The 20,398-nt window shown below is 37.6% G+C and overlaps 1 protein-coding gene across 1 annotated transcript in view; it reads left to right on the plus strand.

Moving 5' to 3' along the window:
- The first annotated feature begins 18,029 nt into the window (after positions 1-18,029).
- The window catches only part of eef1e1 (eukaryotic translation elongation factor 1 epsilon 1), a 17,084-nt gene continuing 14,715 nt past the window's right edge, over positions 18,030-20,398 (plus strand). The window contains exons 1-2 of the mRNA XM_016455311.1: positions 18,030-18,171; positions 19,507-19,704. Coding sequence (XP_016310797.1) covers positions 18,061-18,171; positions 19,507-19,704 — 309 coding nt within the window. The 5' untranslated portion in view covers positions 18,030-18,060. The remainder of the gene's footprint in view (positions 18,172-19,506; positions 19,705-20,398) is intronic.

The raw sequence follows: 20,398 nt of genomic DNA on the forward strand, positions 1-20,398 counted from the left end.
AAAAATGAAATTACACTTCACTGAAATTAATGGCATGTGCTTTAGTATCACTCATATATTCACAATGATTATGGTCTTCCCTGGGGAGCATTATGGGTAACAGTGTAAGCATTTGAATGAGAATGGCGTCCATTTCTCTTGATGACTGACAGGTCTGATAGCTGGCCACAACACTATGTCATGAACAATCGTTTCCAGGAAGTAGGAGTCCATGAGATATGCATCATTGTGGTTCCTTACTTTAAGTGGACAATATGAATAGGAAATAAGTAGATAGGAACTACCTAAATGCATATGGCTGCTTTTAAAATGGATGGTCTCGGTGTGCCATCAGGGTAAAGGAGAGAGGCAGAATAAAGGCTTTGAACAGCATCTTTGAATCTTGGTTGTTCTTCTTGCTAATTCTTTCACACAACAGTGAACTTCCTCCCCAAATATCTTAACTGTCTTGCTAACTTTATGCTATGTTGGGGGTTTGTTTGTAGTAGTCGGAGAGTCTCGCTGTGCTCGGTAAGAGGAATGTAACCCCGGTTAAATGAACTGTAATTGAAGGGAATTATTTAATTTATTCACAGTTTAGTAACATCATATTTCTCTAATAAATGTTGAAAAGAGGTGTAGAGGTTATTAAAGAACATTTAAAAATTAGTCAATTTATCCTATTTAGAAGATTAGTTATTGACCAATGAGAGCTCTCTGTCGTTGCGCCCCCTGCGTGGTGACGAGCATGCGCAAAGACAGAAGAGATGAGCTAGACCGAGAAGAAAAGACGTGATCTGATTTTCACGATCTAATTTGAAGAGATATAGATAAAAAATCCTCCGACAAGTGTACCAAAGTATTAGAATTTATTTATTTCGAGCCATCCAGTATCTGAAGAAGCCGATTGAATATTGTTGAGTCACATTTAACTCGTTCACTACGCCATTGTTGGTCACACACGCCTGTGTAAGAGTAAAATCGATTATAGAGGTAAATAACTGATATAATTTCTTGTAAAAATGATATTTGTATGTGTTATTGTTTAGTTTCATTATTTCAGTCTAAGCGGTCATAGTGAACCGCATGGTTATTGTTCATTGTAGTTCACCGACGCCATTGTTGGTCACGTGCCTGAGTAAGAGAAAAAAAAAAAAGAGTTGATACAGAGGTAAATGAGTGTGTGTATATATATTGTTGTAAAAAAACGGTATTTGTAATTGTATGTTTAATTGTTATTTTGATTGGTTTTGATCTTTCATGTGAAATTATTCTTGAATTCACTAAATGAATGTTCTGGTCTGTGATCAGGCCAGGTTTTTTCTTTGTGTTTTTTTTTTTCTATTTTTTTTCTTCTTGATTCTACGGATTCGTGACACCCCTGTGATCTTCTGTGACATCCTGTGAAACTTCACATTTGATGGTGAGCCAACCAAATTGCTACAGAGGAAAAAAGACGACAGAGGAAAACATCATAAAGAAGAGGACAATATCCTTTCCTTCCAACCCAGTCTCATAAAAATACGTACCATACGTACCTTTTCTGCAACACCGTTTTTACGTACCTTACTGCACGTTTCGCCGCAGTTTCAAAGAGAAATGTCCACTGAGTGACTCATTGCTCTTTGGAGATTGGTGATCGAGTGTTGGTAAGGAACGTTAGGTTACGTGGGAAGCACAAGTTGGCAGACAAGTGGGAGTCTGAGGTGTATGTTGTAGTGAATCAGGCAGCTGATTTGCCAGTTTACACCGTTCGTCCGGAGAGAAAGGACGGTCCTCTGCGTACTCTTCACAGAGACCTTTTGCTCCCCTGTGGATTTTTACCATCTCCAGAGGTTGAAACACCCACACTAAACAAATCCATCTCAAGACCTAGAACACGACAGAGTCCTGATGTTCCGTTAATTGATGACAACTCTCTTTCTGATTCAGAAGAAGGAAATTCGTATGGTGGGTACAATCATTCTCCAAATGTGGAGACAGTGCATTTTTCTACAGTTCATGAAATCTGCAAAGAAAAGAAACCGTGTACGGTGATTCTGCTGATAACTCGGCCAAACAAACTTTTCCAAATGACGAAATTTTGCAAGGAGACCAGAGTGAATACTTACCTGTTGAACTTTCTGGCGACAACATACCTGTCAATGCTCCAGGTGAATACTTACCTGTCGATGTTCCTGGAGTCCCTGAACAAAGTAACTTACCTGATAAAGGCCAAGTTGAAGTTGTAAAGGGTAATTCTGTTGATAAAGGAGTTGAGGTAACCGGTGTTGTTGAGAATTCAGATTTTCCTGCAAAAGAAACAGGACAACACTCAGAAGATGAGATAGAATACACAGACGCTCTGCCAAGACGTTCTGTCAGACAGAGAGAGAAACCAGAGCGACTTACTTATTTTCAGCCAGGAAACCCATTAATATATGTGGTTCAATCTTTGTTTCAAGGTCTGAATTCAGCTTTTGTTAAATCTCTTGGTGGAGATGAAGATCTGACCATCTTTCCCTTAATGTCTAATGGTTCACATGGTGTGGTAACCAGTCAGCCAAGCAAAACATGCAAAGGGGCTTGCATGAGTTCAGGAGGGGAGAATGTAACCCCGGTTAAATGAAGTGTAATTGAAGGGAATTATTTAATTTATTCACAGTTTAGTAACATCATATTTCTCTAATAAATGTTGAAAAGAGGTGTAGAGGTTATTAAAGAACATTTAAAAATTAGTCAATTTATCCTATTTAGAAGATTAGTTATTGACCAATGAGAGCTCTCTGTCGTTGCGCCCCCTGCGTGGTGACGAGCATGCGCAAAGACAGAAGAGATGAGCTAGACCGAGAAGAAAAGACGTGATCTGATTTTCACGATCTAATTTGAAGAGATATAGATAAAAAATCCTCCGACAAGTGTACCAAAGTATTAGAATTTATTTATTTCGAGCCATCCAGTATCTGAAGAAGCCGATTGAATATTGTTGAGTCACATTTAACTCGTTCACTACGCCATTGTTGGTCACACACGCCTGTGATAGAGAAGCGCCTTGTTTACGACGCCATTGTTGGTCAAACACGCCTGTGATAGAGAAGCGCCTTGTTCACGACACCATTTTTGGTCACACATGCCTGTGATAGAGAAGCGCCTTGTTCACGACGCCATTGTTGGTCACACACGCCTGTGATAGAGAAGCGCCTTGTTCACGACGCCATTGTTGGTCACACACGCCTGTGATAGAGAAGCGCCTTGTTCACGACGCCATTGTTGGTCACACACGCCTGTGATAGAGAAGCGCCTTGTTCACGACGCCATTGTTGGTCACACACGCCTGTGATAGAGAAGCGCCTTGTTCACGACGCCATTGTTGGTCACACACGCCTGTGTAAGAGTAAAATCGATTATAGAGTTCACCGACGCCATTGTTGGTCACGTGCCTGAGTAAGAGAAAAACAAAAAAGAGTTGATACAGAGGTTTTTTCTTTGTGGTTTTTTTTTCTATTTTTTTTGTTCTTGATTCTACGGATTCGTGACACCCCTGTGATCTTCTGTGACATCCTGTGAAACTTCACATTTGATGGCGAGCCAACCAAATCTGCTACAGAGGAAAAAAGACGACACTGGAAACTGCAGTGATATGTACTTATTGGTACGTATCTCGCGTCTTGCAAAAATGTGCCCCCAGGTACGTATTTGCCATGAGACCGGGTAGTTTCCTTCAATTATCAGCCTTGCTTTATGAAGCAAGATGATCCTAATCTAAAGAATTAAGTTCCCTTCTTTGAGGGAACTGACAATAAAAAAAAGAAAGAGACGGGAAAAGAGAAGAAACTGATCAGTACTTTACAGAACATTGAACTATTGATGGTATATGGTTACCCATAAACCATTTGATTGACCCCGAAGTCCTTATCGGGACAGCTGTGATAATTTGAGAGAAAAGTCAATTATTTTATTCATTCATTTATTTTTTTATTTTATTTCCTTCTGACATTTCTGACCGGTCTGTGTATATGTTTTGGGGAAAAAAAGAAGAGTGCACTCAAGGGAAGTTTTCATAGTTGATCGTTATTGTATGACATTGTAAATTACTTTCTTTTGTTTTGTTTATTATTTCCACTTTATATAAAAAGTAACAATTACATTCCAAGTACAAATTTAACTTTGTGCCTGTCTGTTGTTTCTCACCACAACCCGCCACCTCCTTTACGATCTCTAAATCTTCTGATCAATTCAGTTCTATCCGCAATAACAGCAATTAATTTATTAAATTATTGCCAATTCCTTAGACACGTGTTACAGGAAGCTTCATGTAATTGAGTTAACTAAGAACACTAACTCACGTCTGTAACAGAGGAACAGATGTACATTTCAAGCAGAAAGATGAAAATGCAGAAATGTGTTGCTTTTGTTGTTTTTTATTCCCCTTTCCTTTAAATGTTTTACATTCTAACTGAATCATTTAACTCAGCACTGTATAACCATGAACAATGAAATTTTATACAATATCCTACAATATTCTACTGCATCATAGCCAGAGCAGTATAAACTATACGTTACAAGATACAGTTCACTCAAAAAATGAAAATGGACTTTTCCCTCATATGTGTATCACTGCAGTATGTTTCACTTTCTTTCTTCGGTGGAAAACAAATGGAGATATTTTAAAGAATGTCTAAGCTCTTGATTATAATTTATACCAGGCCCGACTCCACAAGATTCCAGAAAGAGGCAATTTTTCTGTCCACAATGAAAGTGAATGTTGAGCGAAATAACCAACAGTCAATCATAGCAGTGCATGGATGAGTTCTCTTTCTTTGTGCACGCTCTCACACAGCACAGCTGAAAAAAACAAGAAATTTCATGACAACCTCGTGATGCATCTCCAGATGGTATCTATTTTATAATTTTCTTTTTGGAGGTTGAAGTATTTAGCTCAAAACAAGTTAACAGGTTATATTTTGGTCTTTTTTCACACAAATATTTAGAAAAGTAGGAAAAAGTAACTAAGTGACTACTTGTATGGTGTTTCTATGCTTTTTGGACATGGGCAGCCTCTTGTCTCTTCATTCTTTCATTGTAAAAGATCTGCTTGAATTAAGTTCTAAATTTATCCTTTTGAAATCAAAGAAAAAAAGAATGCCATACAAGTCTGGAATGGCACTGCGGTCAGTAAAATAGGAAAATGTCACTTCATACTGAATTTTCCCTGTACTAGCTTCCTAAATTTGAAACTGTTTGGAGGTTGGCTGATGCCTGAAGTAGTTATGCATCTTTATTTTTCTCCACGGCATTTGATTTTACACAGAATTAAATAATTTTAATCAGTTTTTCCACTATCTTCAACTAGCATTTGTACTGCATGAAAAACAATATTAACTAAACAATTGCACAGACGATCAGAGGTGAAGTACCTCACATCTCAGCACTTAAGTGAGACTAGTCCTGACAACCTGCATTAGATGGCTGTTTACTATACTTTACCGTGCCAACCTCAGGTAATATAATAGTGGGTAATGACTCTCATACGTACATACATACATGGAGTAGATGTATGCGGTTTTGTGTGAGCGTGTATGACGTTGACATTGATAGAGCTAAATGAATGGGGCGCCGTTAGTTCTGGGTCATTACACCGCTAAACTGGGGTTTCGTTGGCGAGAGAGCGGAAAACAGCACGGTGGTCGACTGCTGATTTTGTGGTTCATAGCCACCATTGTTGTCATCACTCTCATTGCACATAGGAGGCAAATGTCCTTATGCAGTAAGTGTTGTTAGAAATGCAGCAAAATTTGAATTTTCTTGGTCAGATTTGGACGTCCTCTTTAACAAAAATGAATCTTCTCAAGGAGGATTCAGTTATTATGAACATAAATGTGGGGCAAAGATGTTCAGGCAAGTGAGGAATAACAGTCTATTCCCAAGGCCAGAACATGAAGGGGTTCAAAAAACAAAAAGTGGGCAGATGGGGCTAAAATTCTCTCATCTTTTCTGTCTCTCTCTCCCTGACTCAATTACGGCTGCCATTTTCCTCCTGTCGGTATAACCCCTTCTGCACACCGCTCTTCAAAAGCGGCTCTGACTCAGTCAGCAACATTCAACATTAACACACGCTAATTATTCATGAGGCTGGAGTCACAGTGGCCAAAGAGAAAACCGCACCGCATCTCCTCATTAATGTATACATTTCTATCCAGCATCCCTCAATCCATGCCAAGACATCCAACGCAATCACAGCCATGTTAAACCAGGTTTACATCTGGTCAGGGGAAAGCAATTCTACTCTTTTATGTAATCAATGAAATATGTCTGTCGTTTACTGTTGGAAACGTGATTACTGGCCCGTCTGGCTGTGGCTACAGTAACAAGAGCGCTGTTAACATCGTCACAGTAACGCTCCGGGAAAGGTATTGCCTGTCAGTGCCCAGTGAGGACGGAGTTTATTCCTTCTTAATAGGCTTTGGGCCGAGTTCCCACCGGAGAGTTTGGTTGACAATCTGACAAAGTTATCTGGAGATAAATGGGTTATGAAGCAGAGAGAAAGGGCCGGAGAGAGAGTGATTGAGTGAGTGAAAATGTCTCAGATTTGATGGAGGTTTGATGGAGGATGTAGCCAGGGGTCCATAGGTCTAGGCAAGTACGGATGCACTAGACTGTACCATAAAAACATTCAGTCTCATATGATAGACCGTTTCTAAATTTGTGGCCATGCACTATTAACACTGCTTTCAAACTCGAATACCAAAATATTAGTTAAGTTACAACACCTATGAGCTACCTTGATGCCATTTTAAGGAATTACATACACTCTCCAGACAAAAGGACCTTTACACTTTTTAATCTTTAGAAAGAGTACAGTATGTAATATGGTAATAATGTACTTTAAAACAACATACTTAAGTGTGAATTGAATTAAATGTTTTCGGACACTTAATTGCATGTTATTTGCAAATAAATGAAAGTGTATTGCAGTTTAAATTTATATTAAATAAAATTAGTTGAACATTGGAGTTAATTTTGACCCCACTTAAGTACAACTTAAGTACTTAGTAAGATCTTTTTTGACAAAATACTATTAATACATAATATTTTAAAAATGTACTTTAATAGAAAATTTGAAAAATACATTTTTTAAAAGTAAACTTAAGTGTGTTAAGAAACAGTTATGAAAGTTTACTCTACTTAAGAACACTTAAGTGACCTTTTATTCTATTAATATTTTAGTATCTGCAAGTATAGCAAACTAAGCTAAACATTAAAGCTCAGTGACTAATATGAATCTGTTTCTGTCAATATTCTTTATTAACAAGTAGTGTACTTATGTACACTCATCTCATAAATACATTCCGACAGACAAGTTTAGATCAACGTCTAATATCAATGGGTTTATATTTCATTCATCACTGAAAGTTATCAGTTACTAAAATTCAATCTAAATAAAATTTACTATTTTAACTCAATATTTGTCTGTGCTCTGCATGTTTGTGCTTATTAGAGTATCACGTTGTTAGTGTAGCAACATGCTAACATCAAACTTTGTTGAAAAGTTGCCACTATGTAGACTGTTACAAACATATTCCAGCATGCAACCTTAAAATGTTGATGTAGAAACAGCAAACCAAACCCAGTAAACAGCAAGACTGCTCGCTGGGTTTGGAGCTAATATATTTTTATTAGCAGTTGTACAGTGCACAAATTAATCTTAACGCTATCGTTAAAAGTCTGTAATTTTTATATATGGTTCATCTGATGTGTGTGCCTGTCATCTCATTTTATGGCAACGGCCTTCATGACTGGAGAGAGAATGAGGCCTTTAAATGTCATGATAACAACATCTGATCAACCTAATTAGAGAGAGAGAGAGACCTCATCATGGACCTAATCATTACGGGGATGCGACAACTACACACACACTCTCAAAAAGCCCAAGTAAGCTGCTTTCTAGATAGTAAATCCTAACCAAAATGCTGAACATTGTTTGTACAGTAGGCAGCAACTGTATGTGTGACAAAAATAGCTCTTATCATGTGAAGTGCACAGGAGACACAATCAGGGGCGTGTCTAGAGCATTTTAAATGGGGGGGCCAGTCGGGGGCACTGGCTCAAAAGAGGGTGGGGGTTGTGTTTGCGGAACGATGTATGTTAAAAGCACACGTCCAGTTTTGTGTGAGTGAAGGAAATCCGCTTGGGAGTGGAGAGATTCGTCCTCGCGCACATGGATCGCGTAACATTATGCGCACTCGACATTGTCATTAAGATCACACTATAGAAACCGCCTAAAATTAGAAATGTACTAAAAACAAGCCTATGGCAAGACATCTGGTAGGGGGGGCACCTGGGGTGGCCAGCCAAATTTCAGGGGGGGCCGGTGCCACCCCTGGCCACCACGTAGACACGCCCCTGGACACAATTGATTCCTATGCCATTTGATGTTAGCATGTTGCTAAGCTAATGACACAACAATACACTAGCATTAAATAAACATTAGGTATTTTTGTCCGGCAGTGATTTTTTCACTGAAGCTCTTCATTTGCCATGAAATCACTCTGATCTTGTTCAGGCCAGCGCTGTAAACTGTTGACTTGATCACTTAGTGCTGGGAAGGATAAAAAGACAAAATGTTTTGCATTTGCAGCACAGTCGTCCAGTTCAGATGTGACAGTGTTGTAAACAGAGAACATGAGCGTGTGTTTGTGTGTGAATTGATTTCGCCCAGCGAGACAGACTCTGCTAATGGCGTCTTGGCCTGACTGAAACATATACCAAAGTGATTATTCATTACAGGGCCATTTCATGGTGTTCATCACTACAGAAGCTTCTGTCTCTCAAACCAGCCGTGCTGGAATAGCCTGAGGAAACACTGTCAAATCTGTGAGAGTGTGGCGGTCCTGCTATCTCACTGAGACTACCCCCAGCGTGCTTCACACAGTCAAAAAAAAAAAAAAAGAAGAATATGTTAAGGAGGGCTGCCTCATATGCGGTCAGACTTGAGAATAATGTTTTTAAAAAATGAGTTTATTACAATGGTGTTGTATGGATGATTTTTTTTTGTATGATTATGAATTGTATATGCAAATCTGTGCATTAACCATGTATATAACTATAAACATGTGTAGCTTTGCTGCACTGTTTTATGCATGCACTGCAAAATCCTTTTTTGTATCATTTTTAAGTCTGACTGACATCTCAATAAATCTGCTAATGAATAGAAATAATATTAGAAATATTAGAGACACTACCTCTTTAATATGTCAGTTGTTTCTCCTCAACAAATGGAGAGTTTTAGAAGAGACCTCAAAATTGTCCAGAAGAGACTGCAAAAATGCTTACATTTGTCAAAATACCAAAGTTTGCAAGTCAGACATATCAATAGAGTGCTGCAGGAATGTATTTTTGTAGGTCACAACCCCAGAAACAAGTTAGCATTTTAGCACTTAGTGTGTCCTCAAGTCATCGTCCTCAAGTTTATTTATTTATCTTTTATTTATTTTTTTATGGGTTTTTGGTTACCTGAAATAAGGTGAAGGTACCAGTGTGAAGCTAACTTCTAGTTTTGCCTACAAAAATACATCATCACAACACTCTTTGTGAACTCAGTTTCTTACTATTCTCCCAAGACTAAATGATCTGAGCTATGTTAGCCATATTAGCAAGTCAGAGTAGCCTAACTAGATATTTTATAGCTCTTCATGACTAAAGCTGTGGTTGTATTTACTATTGCTCTGCAAATTTTCAAGGTCAAAATGTAGTAATTTCAATAGCAACATTCTGCAGTATTGCAAGTATCTCCTGTGCAATCTGCAGTATTGCAAGAGGGTGAATATGCACCCACACAGATTTTGCTCCTGTTAAAGTTGGTCACCCAAATTCGCTGCATTGACCAACAGATACCTGCTTGATTTTAAAGTGATTTCTGTTTGATCTGTGCACTGCTATTGACAATAGACCATTTTTGTCCAGAAATTTCATTCAAATGTGATCTCTTCTTTAGGTATGTATGGCAACAAATGTTTCTACTTTTATTTCTCCTTATATGAGAGGTATATGAGACAACATGGACATTTAAATTAAACATAAATGAGTGCTCCCTTAAATCACATAAGCTATGAAAGAGCAACCTCTGAGCAATAAAAGTTTCCTCTGGGTGCACATGTCTTGAAATGTGTACACTCCCTTTGTGGACATGCCTTTCTGCACCAACACCTTTATTTCCTCTTTGTTGTGTGTGTGTGTGTGTGTGTGTGTGTGTTTATGATGGTCAGAGCCTCAGCTGTCCCAAAGCTGAAATTGGCAATAAAGTTGAGCTCATATAGATCAACTGAGTGGGCTAAGGGTGGACCTGTCGCCTGGGCCATCTTCTGGGCCGTCTCTCTCTCTCGCTTGTTCCCTCTGCAACACAAACATACAGTTTAAGAGGACACACACTATGTTTATCAGAGTGATATTTATACATTTTGTATGCATAATATTAGGCAGGGGTAAAAGTCAGTAATAGGTTCAGATGTTGTTGTTTTTATGTGGACATCTGTAAAATACTTTTAAATAATAATGAAAAAACATACTACACTTTATTTTATTGGTTGCTAAAAGCATCAGCAAACTAGGCAAAATATTTAATTATCAAATGCACAAGGGTTGGCGGATGTGTTGAATTTTGTAAAAGAAAGGCATTTCAGTTATACACAAATCTGCAAACGTGCTGAGGAGTTCAATTTCAATTTTTCAATTTTCAATTTCAATTTCAATTCAATTCAATTCAATTTCAATTTCAATTTATTTTTATTTCGAACTATTAAAAATACAAAAGGAAAAAAACATAATAAATATACAAATAAATACCAATAAACAAAAAAATAAAATAAAAAATCAACAAATATAAATTATTATTATTATTATTTCTTTTTTTTTTTACATATATTCAACCTGTTCGAAATTAAAAAAAAGGGTAGGTAGAAGCCCTAGGCTTATTAAATCCTACCCTCAGTAATTACCAATACCAAATCACAATCAGCCATAATAAATCAGACATACCATTTTGAATAATACAAAAATACTAGTCCAAATTACGTCCTACTTTATCTATCTATTAAGATAAAGAAGACAAACAGAAACAAAATCAAGCAGCATTAACAACAATGCTCTGTGGGAGCAAATTATATACAGTATGTTCCTGGTTATACGACAAAAACAGTCACTTTAATTCATAATTGCAGGTATTTCTAATTATTAAAAAAAAAATCTGGACCAAAATACATAATTGTTAAAACACACACACACACATTCATTCAAAATCCACCAAAATTATTGCAGTAGGCCTATTGCATTGTAATTGCTAGAGTGTTCTGGGTGTTCATTATTATATTATATGGATTATTCTTGTCAGACGCCATCTTAAATTATATGCCAATAAATCAACATATGTTTTCCTAATAGAAACAAAATGGTTTGTATTTTTTTATTTTTTTATTTTTTTTTTTACAAAAAAGTCTGCTTTATATTATGCTCTTTTTGGTCAGGTAAAATCACATAACAAGCATTTTCCCTTTCCGTTCATGATGTGTTTCTGTCATTTAGTGGGCTGTGAGCCACAGGGCAGCTTGTCTTTGCCTTTCACAGAAGTTTTTGCATGTTAAAAGGATTGTGTTCTATCACAGTCGCAGGCCTGTAACTGTGGCGGTTTGAAAGAGCCACAGTGCTCCCTGCTGGACGTGCCTAAAAAATCACCTAGTTCATTGGTTTAAGGGTGACTGGTCAAAAATCCTGCTTTCTTCGGTGATGTAATTGTGTGTATGAGTGTTCTGCACAATGCATGTTCAACAGTGTCTGTGTCACACCGATATGTGTGTGCATGTTTAATTACCCAGACGGGCAATGCAAAAAAGTATGAATTTAAAGGATTCCTCCAAGAATTTGTCTCGTTCACAGACAACCTGCATGGCCAGTGGGCAACAACAACAAAGATGAATTGACTTTTCAGAATATATAACAATCAACATCTTCCCTGTAGATGTTTTCCCTCATGGCTGGAGGAAACCGATTTCACAGCGTAATTAAAACTCATAAATGAGTGGCGCTGGGTGTGAGCGGCGGTCTGGGATCCACGGCCCCTAGCGTGACCCTCGGCCTTTGGCTGCTCTGCGTGTTGTGAAACAGAGGAACTGTGCTGTCACTTGCATTCAGTTTTCCTGCATTCTCTGTGTCTCAAGGGCTCGCCCTCTTTCGGGTGGACATGTTAATATTGTGTCACAAAAGAGAAGGAAAGGATGAGAGATGCCAACAAATTTCCATCATCTTTCTGTCACCAGCCACTTTACTCCCTCCTTGCAATGCATTTGCATGTGTTGCATCACACATGCATGTGTGATGCATGTGCATCTTTGCCAAAGATTCTCTGTGTTCACACAACAATAGCTTGTTCCTTGCACTTCAAAGCCAACTAAATTTTTACTTTCCTAATGCATGTTTCTGTATATGATTTACTTGTAATAATCCAATACATTTACTGTTTTCTTGTTTCCTGTTCTTTCTCTATGAATATCCTGTTTCTTGGAAACAGCATACTGCATTGATGTGATGTTGTCGCTCAGGGGTGCGTTTCCCAAAAGCATCGCTAGCTAACTATGGTGGTATGGTGGTCCATTGAACTCTACTGGTAATGATGGAACGTGTGACCATAGTTGTTTGCAAGGACAGTTGCTAGTGACTGTGCTGCCATCAGCCAATCAGCATTGTCAGGAGGCAACTTTCTCTAACCTTTCAGCTCAGATGATTGACTCATAAAAATCTGTAAGTGGAACTGTGCACCAATGTGCTGTGCAGATTTCAAATTGTGTGTACCTGTAGCTCATGCTCCAGCCGAGCAACTGCCATTGAGTACGGATGTTAGGGAATAGCTCGATCTCATACCGAAACCAATATTATCAAAATTGATCAAATCAAAACCCTGGTGTTATTTCATGTTGACTTCAGGAACTGTACATTTCGAAAGTCTTTAGGTTAGTTTTTTTAAGAAAAGATCAGAGAGGTTCTAAATTTTCAGTTGATATGTTTAGGGAATCATGCAAATTCTTTACCAAAATACAAAAAGAATATACATATTTTATGTATTCATAATTATAATTGTATATATATATAATTATTACACCACGATTTCATTGACACAAAAACAGCCATGCTCTTTTAAGGTCTCCAGCTTACCTACTCTCCCCTCTCGAGCTGTGCGGTGTGATGTGCCGTGTAAATCTGCGGATTACCGTAGACAGAAAGAGATAGGGAGCAATCACAAACATGCGGCCGCCGCAGCTGATATGTGCCTCTTGTGGCGTCAGGCCTGCGTTTCTCCTTCCTGTCACACAGTCGTTCCGTGTCCCGTCCCGAGACACGATCTGCCCGATGCCTCCTGACAGGCAGTCAGTCTGCTACCGCTGCCCATCTGACTGCGCCCGATTCCGCTGTTCGTTTAAATATACAGCCGCTGCACTTACAGGTTATGAGAGGTAGCAGTGCAGACAGTTGTGCACGGGACACGCGGCTCAACTAGACAAATCAGGATAACGGGAAGGAAAGAAAGAAAGAGGGGTATAGTGGGAGCGCGGAATAGCCCCACAGGCACCATCAATGACCCCACAATATATTTCTAACTAATGTGACCCCGCATTGTGTATCGCAATTGGCATTGGAAAACTCCCACAGGCTACGGATTGTTCCCGGGAGTGGGGATCGCGGTCCTGCGTGCCGGCTCATACATACAGGATGTGGCAGCTCCGGGCATTGCGCAGCAGCGGCGTTCTGCGCTGCGCTGCCGGCGTGCATTCATGATAGTGCTACGGGCTAAAACTATCTGACGAACCGCGACGCGCAAACAAAAACAGAGGCAGAAAACAAGAGAATTAGTCTTACCTTGTTCCTGAGGACCTAATCGTTTCTGATCGTTTGTGTATGTACTCATATGCGTGTTATTTAGGCCAGATGTTTTGATTTTCATTCATTTATTTGTTTCCATAAACAATGTTTAGATTGGAGAGAGAGAGAGAAAAGAATAACATATGTGAAGGACTGTTTTTATATATTGGCATATCTAGTGTGAATCTTAGCCTATATATCCACAATTGCTGGCAAAGTATGATTATGATTGGACTGTGGATATACACTTGCATATTCCTGAAACAAGACACAACATCACAGAAGGGCTTTGTGTTTCTGTCTAGGATTTGTGGGTTAGGATTAGATTCTGTCGCATTGTTTTAAACCCTCCTATTGTGCTCAAGAACTAGGCCTACAAGATTCATGTAAAAACAGAAAATCCCTATTGTCAGAGATTATAAAATATAAAAATATGTGAGAAGTGTAGCCTAATAATTCCCATTTATTGTTATTTCTGTTGTGTTAGGGATTATATTTCACTTGTTTCACATAGGTCACATATTTTTGTCTTCAAAATTAACTGCATACACACACAAACACACAAACTCGCACTTCTTTTCAGTGCTCTAGTAATTGAGATCCAAACAAGAAAAGAAAAACAACCTTAATATTAAGCAAATATATAAATAAACAGTACTTTTTCCGAAGACATTCAGAAGACAGTTCAGTTCACCATTATAAATTAAAGGTCCCCTGAAATGCGTAGAAACACGCAGTTACTCTATGTGTTGACGTCATTTTAACTGAAACAGGAAGACAGGGCGGGACATATCAAGCAGCCCCGCCCCTTTTTAAAATAGCCAATAGCGTTCGTTTATATCGCAGCTTGGGCTAGAGCCGTTCAGAGCCGTTTGAGCTCCGGGAAGCCGCATTTGACAGGGTATGCCAGCCACAATCTTATGGGCTTACATTTCTGCCACAATTCTGCGCGCGAAAGATCATATTTTGAGCACACAAAAGTGCATTTTGCACGCGCGCGATCTGAGTTTTGTGGAGAAAATGTTCGTTTCGCAAAGAAAAAAGTCTTTCGAGCGCACGGAAATCAATTTTGCATTTAAAACACGTTTCTGGATGTGTGCAGACCTTCTCTTTTGCGCGTGCAACGTTTCACTAGCTTGCTCACCTGATGCCCCCCTCAGTGCTCGCTAAATGCCAACAGCTCGCGTGCTCAACACTGTGTTGAGCACGCGAGCTGTTGGCATTTAGCGAGCACCGAGGGGGGCATCAGGTGAGCAAGCTAGTGAAACGTTGCACGCACAGAAGAGAAGGTCTGCACACATCCAAAAACTTATTTTAAATGCAATCAAAATATGATCTTTCGCGCGCAAAATTTTGGCAGAAATGTAATTCCATACAATCTCATCCATATTGCTATAAAATATAGCATTCTGTGTAGAATTCAAATAGCTCTAATGCATTTTGTGGTCTGCGCCGACTCGCGCATGTGATCCGCTCCGTGCTATCGTGTCTCTGGACCGGAGCAGAGTGTGTGCGGTGCGGTTAGAAGCTGAAGTACGATGTGATGTCAAAAAAAAATCGTTGAGCCGTTTTGGCGGAAGTGACGAACTGCAAGCTTTGAATGCTTATATCTTCTAAATGCGAATTGTGTCACTGTTTTGGAGCACACTGCCTTATAGATAACCTTAAGTCTAACATATTGATACTAACACCCAAAAAACTTTAATTTTGATTTCATGGGGACTTTAAATTTCAGTCTTAAAAATTCACAAGTTCTTGTGTATTTCACATTTTTGTGTTTGACAAGCTACAATAAATTAACTTTCTTTCTTTCTTTCTTTCTTTCTTTCTTTCTTTCTTTTTTCTGACTCTTTATGTTTTTCAAAGTGTTGAGTTTTGGCAAATTGCATGGAAACCAATGGAGGTTATGAGGGGGTCACAAAAAAAACATATTATTTGTGCAGCCTATCCAAAAAAAAAAACATCTGTTGAAAATGTGCATGCACATTCATGACCCTAAATGAAAAATGCTCGCAAAATTTTCAAGATGAAATAAAGAGTTTTTATACAACACCTTGACTAAATAAAGTTTTACCAGTATTTTGAGCAGGTTAAAACATTTGTCAAATTGACTCTAGGGGGTAAAGGAGCACCGTCAGAAGCCTTTTCTTCATGCTGTATTCCTCAAAGAAAAAAATAAAAGGTCTCGGCCAAGATCTGTGACAGACAGTGATTTGACTGATGGGTGCATGAGAAGCATACAACACTTTCAAAGCTGCACTCGCTTTCCATGATGTCACCCACACCTGGACCTTATAGAGTTAATGAGGCCGGTTTGATTGATAGCTGACATTTCATTATGGAGGAGTCATACAGTGATTGTGTAAATCCAAGCAGACACGGCGCACGGAGGACGAGCAGGAGGATGCTGGGAAACAGACAGCCAAGTGAAGCAGAGGGAAACTTGCTGCAGGACTCGGGAAACTCTAAACCCTCGCTGTCATTTTGATTTAAATTTCCAGGATTTAGATGAAAAACAATGAGAAAATACATATATGCTACTATAAACTGCACTGCAACTCTTTCATCTGCTGTACAGTTGTGCCTGAGCTGATTGATGGCAAGATCACAGGCATATTTTTTTCTCAATTCTCCATCAAGAAGATACTTATGATTGCATGAAAACAAACATGGGAAAATTGTGTATACAATACATCCATGCAGGATCTAAAAACCAGTCTGGATTCTGTGTCGGTGGGTTCTTCCTGTGAAGTCAGCATCTCTTTGATCTGCATTATGGGTCTTGTTTCAGTGAACACTCATGCAAGTTACAAATCCTAACTGTGGTTGGAACAATAAAAGAACAAAGACTCACTCAATAATTTGCTGATTGAGTGGGTCCATTGTGAATTAAAATGTATGTATTCTCAGTAGCCTAAATCTCAGTAAACTGGAAAATAAAAAATACAGTGGAATGTATCCATGAGCTATCTACAAATGCAAAGATGTTTGCTACTTTAATTTAACAATGCATAAGTAATAATAATAATAATAATAATAATAATGTATGTATATATAGCCTACTTACATGTTATATGTGACCCTGGAGCACAAAACCAGTCTTAAGTCGCTGGGGTATATTTGTAGCAAATATACATTGTATGGGTCGAAATGATTGATTTTTCTTTTATGCCAAAAAGCATTATGATATTATGTAAAGATCATGTTCCATGAAGATATTTTGTAAATTTCCTACTGTAAATATATTAAAAGTTAATTTTTGATTAGTAATATGCATTGCTAAGGACTTCATTTGGACAACTTTAAAGGTGATTTTCTCAGTATTTTGATTTTTTTTGCACCCTCAGATTCCAGATTTTCAAATAGCTGTATCTCGGCCAAATATTGTCATATCCTAACAAAACATACATCAATGGAAAGCTTATTTACTCAGCTTTCAGATGATGTTCAAATCTAAATTTCGAAAAATTGACCCTTATGACTGGTTTTGTGGTCCAGGGTCACATATATGCTTGTATGCTTCACTGGGAAGATAATTCCAAAATGCATGAATTGGCAAATTTGACAAACTGGCAAACAGTATTGCTGAGTAGGACTGTAGTTTATGGCCTGTGGTCCGAGCAATGAAAAGAAAAAGAAAAGAGAGAGAGAGAGAGAGAGGATGTATGTCATTTACCTTGGGGAAGTAGCCTAATTCAGGACATTAAAAGTCCTGGAAATAGAATATCGTTTTCTTTATGGCTGACCACAAATTAAGAAGGAGAGGCATCTTTTAAACTTAGCCCTTAGTGCTGGAAATTATGATATCAATAATATAATTTTGTGTTAATTCTAAAGACATTAAAAAATAAAAACAATTTTGTCTTAACTGTGATTTCATAATACTGCAGCTGGCTTTTTAAAATAACATTTACATTCACCAAGCTGAGTGGCTACTACAAATAGGCTAAACCAGACTATAATAAACTAACGTATATACTATTTTAATTACTTTTATTTCATCGTATTGTAAAGTCGTATTGTGTCAATATAATTGCAAGTTTTTCTGCAGGAGAACTTATACAAATTTTGCAAGCAAAAGTAATAAGATTTATCATATTTATTCTGCAGGGTATATCACCACATGAGGGTCTCTTCTGTCCATCATGACGTAAGCGAGGCGCGACTGGAGGATCTCCAGCAATCAGCGAGCGCTTTATGTGTCAGGTTTCCGGTGTGATCAAGATGGCGTTAAGGGAGCTGAGCTCGTTGGAGAGATTTCTAGGATTAAAAAAGCCAAATAAATACAGTTCGCAAGGAGGGAAAAAGGTGAATAAAACACTGAATGTGATATACATGGAGTTACGAGGCTGTTATACATTTTCAAGATGCGTTTGTGCGTGGTATTATGTGAGATATTAGAGATCGTATGAATCAATGACTGGTGTAAATCAATGGGGTTTTATTTCAAATTTTGATTACTTAAGATTTCAGATTTTTATGTTAAGCAGGATTTTCACATGAGTGTTTCATAAGTTCATAAATTGTGATGAATTTTTATGTAAACAAGCGATCATGTGTGTTAGTTGTAGCCTCACTGACAGATCTGTGTTAGTGTGAGCTGTGGCTGTGATCTGAAGCACCGAAGACCGCACCATTTGGAAAAAAATAACTTAAGCTGTTTCAGATAACATGTTAGAGAGCATTCGGAACATACAATATATTGGGTACAATATGCAGATGCACATAAAAAACAAAAGACCACATGGCCATTTTAGTTAACTTGTATTGTTGGACCTCGTGTACCTCGCCTCCCAAGAAGTAAATATTACTTTAGATAAATTTAACAAAAGTTAGGAGTGCTTTCACACCCACAAGGTGTATTCAAGGCTCATATAAATGTGTATTGCCATGTCATGTGTTTCCAAAGAAAAGGGTGAGAAGTAAGCTAGAAATATAGCTATATTCTCGTAATCAGAATGAATGTGATTTGTCCCCAAGGAAATTTGATTTGAACTTCATGTTCTCTGAACACTAATATTTACTTTCGCCCCATTAATAATACTAATAATAAACATATTGTAATACTTTACATACAGTTGAGTTTTATAAATAATTAAGACTATATGTATATGTGTGTGTGTGTGTGTGTGTGTGTATATATATATATATATATTAGTAAACATTAAAAAAAAAGTAAAACTCTGCAGCCATGATCGCGACACTAATATAATAACATATAAAATATGTTATGTATTATGTATAATATTCATGTTAATAATATCAATGTTAATATTAGTCTTGTATGTATAATGTATAATATTAGATTGGTCAACACTGTACATCAATATGAAGTTAATGAAATTAATTTAGCAAATTCTGAAATGTTTAAGTGATAAATCTCTTCATCAGCCTGAAAACCTGTTCAAACTTTAACAAAGTTTACCCTACTTCATTAACATGAATTTATGTATTTTATGAAACACATACATTTACCTTACCACCTAATTAAAAAAAAAAGTTTTAAATCAGTTTTTTCTTTTTTTTTTTTTTGTCCACACCTCCAGCATTGCTTTGACTTAAAGCAGTAATTTAATGAATAGATCTACCCCTGCTGATTGCTTTCAGGTAAATTTTTTTCCTTTTTTATGTATCCATTTGTAGGTCCCTGTTCTCCAAAACAACAATGGACCAGCATTGATTGGTCTGGTCACTATAGCGTCCCATCTGGTCCGTGAGGCTAAGAGACCTGAGCTGCTAGGAGACAGCGCTGAACGGAGAGCTGTGGTCCAGCAATGGCTCGAATACCGAGTAACACGACTAGATAACTGTTCTAAAGAAGAAGTCAAAGTTATTTTGAAGGTATGATGTTATAATGATTTGAGGTTAAACAGTTCTCATTTAAAAAAACAAAACAACATTTGTACACATTGTACTGCACTGTTTTATGTTCAACAATGCTTCAGACATCATTAAGATTAAATGTGAAAGAATTGCGAGATATTCATATTAAGTCACCTTTAAAATTAAAATGGACAATTATTATTTTTTATGCAATATTGCTGTATTTATTATTAATAGTATACCCATGCACATATTTTTTAAACGTATTGTGCCCTTGTATTCTTTAATCAAAATAACTGTCCCTCCCTCGTGATGATACACTGATGATATATGCACTTCTCGATAGACGAAATCAAGTCTCAACCTACTTTTTTGTTCAAGAAGCAAATGTTTATTTGACAGAACGTTTTCACAAACAAACCATGATTCACTAAAAACGTTTGTACTAAAATGTATTCTAAATTTACAAAAAATATATAGTAACCGCTGAAAGGACACGTATGCAAAAAGCATATACTCTGGATAGATATCGCATATTGCATCTTGACATGGCTATAGATATATCAAATGTGTTTTATCTTAGGGTAATAGTTGTGTATTATATATATATAATTACGATAAAATATATGTTTCATCCACAGCTAATGCAAGCTCTGTAAACTGGGTCTGTATTAGGGCTGCACGATAAATCGCATGCGATATTTAACGCACA

This window comes from Sinocyclocheilus anshuiensis, unplaced genomic scaffold (genome assembly GCF_001515605.1).
Source record: "Sinocyclocheilus anshuiensis isolate Anshui unplaced genomic scaffold, SAMN03320099.WGS_v1.1 scaffold35, whole genome shotgun sequence".
Classification (NCBI taxonomy): Eukaryota; Metazoa; Chordata; class Actinopteri; order Cypriniformes; family Cyprinidae; genus Sinocyclocheilus; species Sinocyclocheilus anshuiensis.